Here is a 9,975-nt window from a genome sequence, read left to right on the forward strand (position 1 = left end):
TTTTTGAAATTGTTGCACTTTTCCATTTATTAAGTGAAAGAGTCTCACAGGCATTTACACGTGTAATGTGACTATAAGCAGTTAAACCTGTTTTACTATAGATACACCCTAAAACAATTGATATGAAAAACAAAACTTACATTGCTCTGGTCTCTCATAAATACCTGCTATTTATTTAAGCTTAGTTAAATGGAGAATAAGTTAAAGGCACTGAAAAAAAGAGTAAAAAGGAACAGTGCTCATAGCCATAAAATGATGCCACTTTCTTTCCAATTTGTCTTAAAGACAGCAGTTAAGGCACTGTGGTGACCAGTAAACAAACAAACAAACAAACCAAAAAAAGAAAGAATGGAAAAATAGCCTTCAAGACCGTGGTTAAGGCACTATGGTGACCGGTACACAAACAAACCAAAAAAAGGAAGAAAAGAAAATTAAATGACACAAATAAAATGTATTGTAGTGCCACTGAGAAGATAAGCCATATCCACAGGAATGCACATGGCCTTTGGTTGTACTATTGGTTAAAGCTAGATTAGACAGTCCTTAACAACAGACTTACTTCTGTTATTGTACCATAATGGGGGGGTCAAAAGTCAAATCTACTTACGTAAAAGCACTACCTGATAGGTGGTGGCTCCAACTGCTGTATAGTGTGTAAAATGAGGAGTACGACTACAGAAGAATGTCATATCCAAGTTCAGTAACTTCCTGTTTTTGCTGACCGGTTTACTGACCAGTGGCAGAATTAGCCATCGGTAAGCCTTTGACAATCTGAGCAGCTGTCTGCAGCACAAATCACAACACAATCAATTCATAGAAAGCTTCAAAATGTTGATAAAGGCAAAGTTTAAGCACGAGGAAAGATTTAGAAGACTTTAAGAAGAACATTAAGCAGACTTTTGCTTCATAAACAGGAAACTGTTCATGAATAGATCATTTGTGCTTTATATGACAAATTAAAAGCAAACCTAGTCTACAGTGTCTTTTTGATGAAATTGATAACAACAACTATATATTATTGTTTAGATATTAGATATTATTGTTTACTGACACTTACTTATAAATAATAATTCACTTTGGAAAGAGTTTGTTGTTGTTGTTTTAAAAATGCAGATACTGCAAAAAAAATCTATTTAATCTAATCTAACTAGAAGTCCTACATCATTGTTATTGGCTGTTACAATTTTCCATGTGATTTCAACAGAGCAACAATAAAGTAAGTAAAGCCTGCACACAGGGAACAGGAATGTTCACCAAAAGAAGAAGAAAAGAGTAAGAGGATCTGACAAGGAAGAAGGGCTTATTTGAAGGATGCGCGGACCAGGCGGCCCTTGAGAGGCTGTGGAGGGCGGTAGTTGTCCACCATGTAGCATGGAGCTTCTCCATCTCCGGTGAAGAGGAGGCTGCGAAACTTGGCCATCTAATGAGGAAGGAAAGTGACAAAGGGAGAGTAATAAAAGATCATGTTTCCATGGACTTCTGCAGAATTTTGGAGTTGCATTAGTACAATTTCTAGCAATCATCACCAAGCAGATTAGATTAGGAGATTACAAGTGAGAGGTGAATGTATACTCTGTAGTATCACCAAGGGCTGGTTATATTGATAACTTACAAAATTACAAAGTCAGTGTTGCAATGTAACCAGTTACTGTATCTAGTAAGCAAGTACACTACCTTTCAAAAAGTACTACATGATGTACATTACTTTTTAAATTTTTATAGGTGAACAAAACCATTTCACCGTAATGTTCCCACACAGACATATTTAACAAACAGCTATTTCAAATTGTAATCATCATCTAAGCCTTATTTAAAATGAAAGAAAGACGTTTGCAGTTGAGTATCATATAAAACAGCCTATTTTACATGTACGCTCACAGTGCACTTCTACCCAACAGTAATACATGCATAAGCAAATAATAAACCTTTTAATGAAATAATGTTTCATCCACCTCACATCCATTGAAGTGTCATTAATTACTGTTACATGCAAGTGGTTGGTATGTGGGAGAGGCCCATCCAATAAAAGTTTCCTCTTTAGCATTCCCTTATCATGTCAAATGGCTTTTTGGTCCAATTTGATGAAGGCATTGGTTTAACCAAACGGAAGCTAAAAGGACTTTTCTTCATGCACTTTTCTGAGAACATTCACACCACTGTTTCACAGGATTCCCAGGACAGGATTAGTTGAACATCAGTGTGCTAGGACTACAATGTGGAATGAAAGATGTTAAACAATTAAATTACTAAGACAACATGGAATAATCTCACTGCAGTGTATGTGTGTGTGTGAGAGAGAGAAAGAAAGATAAATGCCGAAAGCAGTAAAATTGCTAAAATAACTATTTCACTGGGAGTGAAATAGTTATTTTAGCCTTTAGCTAGCTGGTGATCTTGAATTTACTTTAGCAGGCCAAAGTTTCCCTTTATCTGTCACTAAATACATGTTGCACTGTGTTTCAGTGTTGCTGCACTGATTTCTACTTTGTGGAAAATAACTATATCTATATATACACTCAACAAAAATATAAACGCAACCTCTTTGTTACTGCTCCCATTCCCCATGGGATGGACGTAGAGACCTAAAATTCATTCCAGATACATAATATAACCATCCCTCCCAAACAGTGGTCACAAATCAGTCCAAATGTGTGGTAGTGGGCACATCTGCTATATTGAGATAATCCATCCCACCTCACAGGTGTGCCACATCAGGATGCTGATCTGACTTCATGAGTAGTGCACAGGTGTACCTCAGACTGCCCACAACAAAAGGCCACCCTGGAATGTGCAGTTTTGTCTCACAGCAAAATGCCACAGATGCCACAAGCAATGAGGGAGCGTGCAATTGGCATGCTGACAGCAGGAATGTCAACCAGATCTGTCGCCCGTGCATTGAATGTTCATTTCTCAAATGGTAAATGGCCTGCATTTGTATAGTGCTTTTCTAGTCCCTAAGGACCCCAAAGCGCTTCACACTACATTCAGTCATTCACCCATTCACACACACATTCACACACTGGCGATGGCAAGCTACATTGTAGCCACAGCTGCCCTGGGGCGCACTGACAGAGGCGAGGCTGCCGGACACTGGCGCCACCGGGCCCTCTGACCACCACCAGTAGGCAAACATGGGGTTAGTATCTTGCCCAAGGATATTTGGCATGCAGCCAGGAGGCAGCCTGGGATCGAACCACCGACCTTCTGATTAGTGGCTGACCTGCTCTCAACCATAAGCCGTCTCCACAGGCGTTTCAGAGAATATGGCAGCACATCCAACCGGCCTCACAACCGCAGACCTCGTGTAACCACACCAGCCCAGGACCTCCACATCCAGCAGGTTCACCTCCAAGATCGTCTGAGACCAGCCACCCAGACAGCTGCTGGAACAATTGGTTTGCACAACCAAACAATTTCTGCACAAACTGTCAGAAACCGTCTCAGGGACGCTCAACTGCATGCCCGTCGTCCTCATCGGGGTCTTGACCTGACTCCAGCTCGTCGCCGTAACAGACTTGTGTGGGCAAATGCTCACATTCGATGGCGTCTGGCACGTTGGAGAGGTGTGCGCTTCACGGATGAATCATGGTTCACATTGTTCAGGGCAGATGGCAGCTGAGAATGTCCCAGTTCTTGCATGGCCAGCATACTCACCGGACATGTCACCCATTGAGCATGTTCGGGATGTGCTTGACCGGCGTATACGACAGCGTGTACCAGTTCCCACGAATATCCAACAACCTCGCACAGCCATTGAAGTGGAGTGGACCAACATTCCACAGGCCACAATTGACAATCTGATAGACTCCATGCGACGATGTGTTGCACTGCATGAGGCAAATGGTGGTCACACCAGATACTGACCGGTTCTGGGTCCCCAGACCCCCAATAGCGCAAAAAACTGCACATTCCAGGGTGGCCTTTTGTTGTGGGCAGTCTGAGGTACACCTGTGCACTACTCATGATGTCAGATCAGCATCCTGATGTGGCACACCTGTGAGGTGGGATGGATTATCTCAATATGGCAGATGTGCCCACTACCACACATTTGGACTGATTTGTGACCACTGTTTGGGAGGGATGGTTATATTGTGTATCTGGAATGAATTTTAGGTCTCTACGTCCATCCCATGGGGAATGGGAGCAGTAACAAAGGTGTTGCGTTTATATTTTTGTTGAGTGTATGTGTGTCTTATAAATGTATGAGCACATTTAATGTTAGTGGAGAACGCTTATTGCCACCTCTGTGTGAGTTTTGTGTCACACGAGGGTTACATTCATGAGTGCAAACTGCGCCCTGGAGATACAGGCAGTCAGTGTAATCTAAGTGAAACACCAGTTACTTAAGGTTCAGACCCACCCTACTAAGTCTGATATGGCTTCTGTAACTACACTCTTGACAGTGATAATGTTTGGATCAACATTCTGGCCCCCCAAACCATGCACAACCACTAAATGAAATGTATAGTCATACAAACGTGTGTACAATTATACTGTAAAAAACAGAGTAACAGGTAAACAGCCTGTTCTCTTTAATCAACAACAATGAAATTGTGTTGATTTCATGAGTCTATGAAGCTTAATACTTTCCTTTCACTTTCCTATTTGATGTGAAAATCTTTCAGCATTCTCAGCTGACAAAATGACTAAAAAGCATGTACACATTCGTGCACATGTACTAAAGTGTATATTTTCTTTGGACTAATACACTCACACTCTGACATTCTACCTAAACCCTTATAACACTGTCGCCAAGGGCTTGCTCGTTGAGGTTATATTATTGTTGGGATTTTCTTGGTATTATTGTAGGGTTATTGTAGGGTCTTACAATATAAAGAACCTTGGGTGACTGTTGTTGTGATATAGTGCTATATAAATAAAATTGAATTGAATCAAATAGTTATAACTACACATTGCCTATGTGTGTGAAAGGGATGGGGTTGGGGGCCAAGATAAGTACTTGTGCAGGGCTGACGCTGATTGGCTCCTTAAGTACAATCCAGGTGACACTCTCCAGGAGGGGAGGAGTCGTCAAAGAGCCCTCATAGGTCCAATAATCCGGGGAACCAGGAAGAAGAGTCCTTGGATCAAAGTTAGCAAAGGTTGTCTGCTTTCCCTGTAGGCATGAGGGAAGAGAAAATGGAAGAAAGGAAATACCAAAAGAAAAACCATGATAGTGGCATCATTAGTTTCCAACGCCTTTAAACTGCTCTGCACAAACAGTACGAGCACATTTGTTTTCAGCAAACCTGTATTTTACCAATTCTGAGACAGCTGATTTTACCTTGTTCTTGATGGCATCCAAAGCATCCAGAACTTTCTGAAGGCGGGGGTTGGCAGCACCAATCTGGAACACAATGTAAAGACAACAAACTTTTATATTTAACATTTTTTGTTTTTACATTATTCATTTTGAACTTTTTAGCCTCTGACGGTTCACCTTTAGAAATACCCCCACTACAGCAAGTCCATCAGGCTTTTCAGCTGCCTCTCCAAAACTGGGGTACTTAGTGTTCCAGTGCACCAAGTGAAGCTAACAGGAAAATCAAACAAAGTTGAAATATTAAAGCACAAAGCTGAAGAAAGTAAAGTAACAACTAAATAGTTGTTTACACAACAGACCCACAAGTTGCATATTGTGTGCAACTGTTTTTAATCCTATGCAGTGTCAAGATCTTTTTACCTCACAGGGGAACTTGATGCCATTGAGAGTGTGCTCAGAGCCTCTGTTGTCACTTCCTCCCCAGTGGAAATGAAACTGCCTCAGGCGGTAGACTCCAGAAATAGGACCCCCAGTCAAGGCTAGTAATAACAGAACATCATAATCATTGGGGCCACAGTCAGGAAAGGACAGATGTTGCATGTGTTGATCTTTGTATTCAGCATTGAAAAAGCAAAAGACCCAGGATTTTCAGAGTCTGACCTGTATGAGGATAACACAGGATTTTAAGTCTTTTCTGGTTCTCAATTTTTTTGAACTTTTTGAACTGAGTAGAATGACTTAATTCTGTGTTTACTTTTACTTTTGTAATGACATGCAGTACACTGGATAAAAGGTGAACAGTAAAAGTACTAGTATAGTATAGTATAACAGGGTGGGGTACTGTAGATGTCTGTTGACCTGCAGATAATGAAATAGAGCTGATTATGATTAACTGCATGCTGACATCATCACGCTTATCTACTACAGTACATACAGCAGGGGTGGCTGCATAAACAAGACAGATAAAGCTAACTAATGCTAGGATCAACTGTAAATGTACACAATGACATACACTTTAGAATTTTTTAATCAAAGAGTCACATTTTCTGACCCTCTTCTACACAACTGCAATATAATGAATATTATATACTCATTACACTTTTGTCCATAAGGCTTTATAACTGTACAAAACATTAAGAAGATTGCATTGGACATCTAGACATTTATTTGATGATTTAGCCACACCTTACAAGACATAAATAACTAGATGAATATCTTTTTTGTGGCTCTGTACTTACTGGAGCTGTCTGTGTCATCCACAAAGTCCACCTGGAAGGAGTGCCCATTGTTCAGAATGCCCTTGGTGTTTGAGGGGTCGTAGCTGATTTTCAGAGCCTTCAGAGATGGGTCATAATGAGCTTCTTTAGGGATTATGTTAATGGGAGACTGCCTGTTCCCATCAGCTATGGGGAAATCTGCAGCCCATGTGTCAGGTCCTGCAAATACATGCATGTGTTAACATCACACATACGTTCCACATATGACTCTCCATGCTATACATAAGTATACTGAGAATTTTAAAATGCACCATTTCTATTGGTTTTTCAAACTGAAGTTAAATGTAAATATACGATGTTTACGACTAAGAAATGTAGAACTTATATTTAATTTCTCATTTCTGTTTATCAAGTACAAGGTCTCAAGGTTAAGGTGCTCACATCCTTTATGAGAGAGTTGAAAAATTAACACGTTTAAACGATCATACTGCTACTGACCTAAATGAGAACCTTGATGTTGAAGTTGTTTAGTTAATAAAAGCAGCAGTACCACAATACATACGATACAAATGACTTTCAAAGTATCTGAGTTCTTTCCAAGGTAAATGCTAACAGTATGAACACAGTAAGTACTGGAAATCTATTACACTTGGCACATAAATTGCTAGATAATACCTCACATGTAGGTTAGATACAGAAACTTTCATACAATTTCTAATGAAAGGTTGTAATAGTCAAGTCTATTTATAATCCATAAATTGTAGTTTTAAAAGCCATTCTATCGAAATAAGTCTCTTCCAAAATGTCCTCAGCTCTAAATCTCAACTGTACAAAATATGTATATATACATATATATATATATATATATATATATATATATATATATATATATATATATATATATATACACACACACACACACACACAACATTTTCCCATTTTATTCCTGTCTATAACATCCAGGTATTATAGGCAGTGAAAATATATTCTATAAATATATAATTAAATAAATATATTACTAAATAAAACATAACAGCCCGTTTTTATTTGAACATAAAATTACAGAAAATGTGTCCCAGAGAAACAGTTATCTTAACTAATAAAACTAACAACTAACTTATCAAAACAAACCAAATTACATATTTATTTTTATTTTAAAAACTGTAATAAAATCCATTCATTAAAATACAATTATGGTTTTAATGTTTAATCATAAAGGAATAAATAAATAAGAACGCTTAGCTTCTGTAAACGATCAGGGTCTCTGTAGGTCTGCTCCTACCCCAGGCTTAGCCGCAGTGGTGTATTGTTTAAGCAATGAAATTATTATAGAAAATGGACAAATTGTTGTTTGTAATATATGCCACTGTCTACACAACTATATAGAAAACGGAGTTGAGTGGGGCAACATCCTCTCCTACAGCAAACCCGGTAGGATGCTCTAAGATCCTCACCGTTGGTCGGTTCGTATCCCCATCCATGAGACATGGCTGCTCCAACTGTAAGCTACCCTGGTACTGATTAATCCACGTCAGTCTGCCGGACGACAAAAAGGCGAAGGGTGATCTGTAATTACCACTCGCTGCGTTGCTTTATATACGCCGTGTCAGTCCTCACCCCGGTGGGTTTGGCTTGCCGCTTCTTAAGAGAGAACAGGGCAGCCATTCAGAGATGTGATGGTGGCGTCCTTTACTAGCCCAGTCCTCCTGCTCGCCTCTCCTCCCCCCTGCTTTCCTCACGATATGCGGGGTCTCACTTTTGAAACCACGTGATGGCGATTTTTCAGCCCGCTCTCTCTTCCCCTGGCAGAGAAGGATTAGTACCTGATGCGCGCTCATCCTCCACACATGTATCTCTTCTAGCACCCGGCAGCGTGCCGATGCTGTCTTTCGGTGCTTCCAGCGGATCTGATATTGTGAAGCCTCTTGCCAGCTCTTGTTGGTGTAGCTTTGTGCACGGGATGTTCATGCCTTTGCACGCTCAGAGGAGCTTAGTTGTGGAGTGGAGGCTTCAGCCCCGCAGTTAAACCGTTAAACACAAGCACACTTTCCTACCAAAATAGCCCTAGTTTTCAATATCCTAAGCGAAACAGGTCAAAACGCAAATAAATAATATAATACACTTTAAACCCTAATACTCAAAGTAGTTAAATACATTGTGTAAACGTAATTTCCCCTAAAAATCTATAACTTCAATATTTTGAGTTTCTCTTTTTTCAGTGTGAGTTAATTGAAGCAATTGAAGTTATTTTGCTGAATAAGTACCAGTTAAAAATATTTCTGGTTTAGATATCTGACAGCAAACATAAAATATTTTTTAATTTTTAACATAAAGATCGAGTTCATTTTGATTTTGACATTGGACAATACAACAGAACTGCTTTGATTGGTAACTTGAAGGGTCTTAGATTTTTATTATTCTTTATATATTATAGATAGTGCTTGCCTTGCTTTCTTGTTGCCTGTATGGTGGGTGAAACTGACCCAATTTCAAATGGCAGCACACCTGAGCAGGCAGGGCTCTGGTGTATAAAACGCCCATAAACTAGCTCTGCCAGAACCTCTTGGGTTTCTTCTCTGCTTATTTTTCATGGACGCTGCTTAGCTGATAAAGCATTTCAGTTTTGTTTTTAGCACATGCTCTCTCAAATACCCTCTGTGAATTCAGACATCATGTGTTGATATGCTGACAGTCGTTCAAGCTAGGTGTCTTTATTTTATTTAACTGAAATATTGTAAAATATCAGGGGTGGCTGGAGCTCAGGTGGTAGAGCAGGTCGCCTACTAACCGGAAGGTTGGTGGTTCGATTCTAGTCTGCTCCAGTGTGCATGCCAAGTATCCTTGGACAAGATATTAATCCCAGGTTGCCCTTTGATGCATCCATTGGAGTGTGAAAGAATGTATGGTTGTTAGTTAGCACTAAATGGGTGTGATTGGGTGAATGAACAAATTGTGTAGAGTGCTCAGGTAGAGTAGAAAAGTGCTATAAGAACCAGTCCAATGGCCTCCAAACTCTATATGTGTTCTTGTTCTTTTTTTATCACATACTTTGAGCCTGGTTGTGACAAATGGAGACTCGTCTGCACAATTATCTTGTTCTCAAGTTTTTTTATGCTTAATTAAAAGCTTGGTGTGCTATTTTGTAAGACTTCAGTGTTACATTTGTGTACACTAAATTGGCTAGTCGTATCTTTGGGTTTGCCTTTAGAGAAAGTCCGAGTTATTAGTCACAGTTTGGTCATTTGTGGTTGACTGATATTCTGGGGACTATATCTGCTGAGTATTAGCTTCAGGAGGCCTTTGGAGAAAAGCAAACTTTGCCACATTAACTTGTTAAAACCAAATCAATGAACTTCAGAATTTTGAGTTGTTTCTTGGGTTATTTGCCTATTGACAAACATATTGAGCTGATCTATAGAAGTTTTCCATCTTGCTTTGGGGACACACCTTCTAAAATAACTTGGATTGAACATATTTTGATGCGAGTAATGCAAA

At 39.6% G+C, this 9,975-nt stretch overlaps 1 protein-coding gene across 1 annotated transcript; it reads right to left on the minus strand.

Moving 5' to 3' along the window:
• Positions 1-8,142, minus strand: cahz (carbonic anhydrase). The gene is made up of 7 exons (XM_004565091.5): positions 7,935-8,142; positions 6,502-6,699; positions 5,684-5,802; positions 5,441-5,533; positions 5,285-5,347; positions 4,961-5,116; positions 1-1,420 (listed from the first exon to the last, which is right to left on the minus strand). The coding sequence occupies exons 1-7, from the start codon at positions 7,966-7,968 to the stop codon at positions 1,301-1,303; spliced, it is 783 nt and encodes a 260-aa protein (XP_004565148.1). The 5' UTR covers positions 7,969-8,142; the 3' UTR covers positions 1-1,300.
• Between the last annotated feature and the right edge of the window lie 1,833 nt (positions 8,143-9,975).

The sequence above is a fragment of the Maylandia zebra genome, linkage group LG18 (genome assembly GCF_041146795.1).
Source record: "Maylandia zebra isolate NMK-2024a linkage group LG18, Mzebra_GT3a, whole genome shotgun sequence".
Taxonomy (NCBI): Eukaryota; Metazoa; Chordata; class Actinopteri; order Cichliformes; family Cichlidae; genus Maylandia; species Maylandia zebra.

What these genes read in the sequence shown, in the direction of transcription:
- cahz (XM_004565091.5), bottom strand. Translation starts at nt 7,968, where the DNA reads ATGTCTCATGGATGGGGATACGAACCGACCAACG. An exon ending in GGATGACACAGACAGCTCCA is followed by an intron (nt 5,803 to 6,501) that starts GTAAGTACAGAG and finishes TGTTATTACTAG; the next exon opens with CCTTGACTGGGGGTCCTATT. An exon ending in GCATCAAGTTCCCCTGTGAG is followed by an intron (nt 5,534 to 5,683) that starts GTAAAAAGATCT and finishes TTTTCCTGTTAG; the next exon opens with CTTCACTTGGTGCACTGGAA.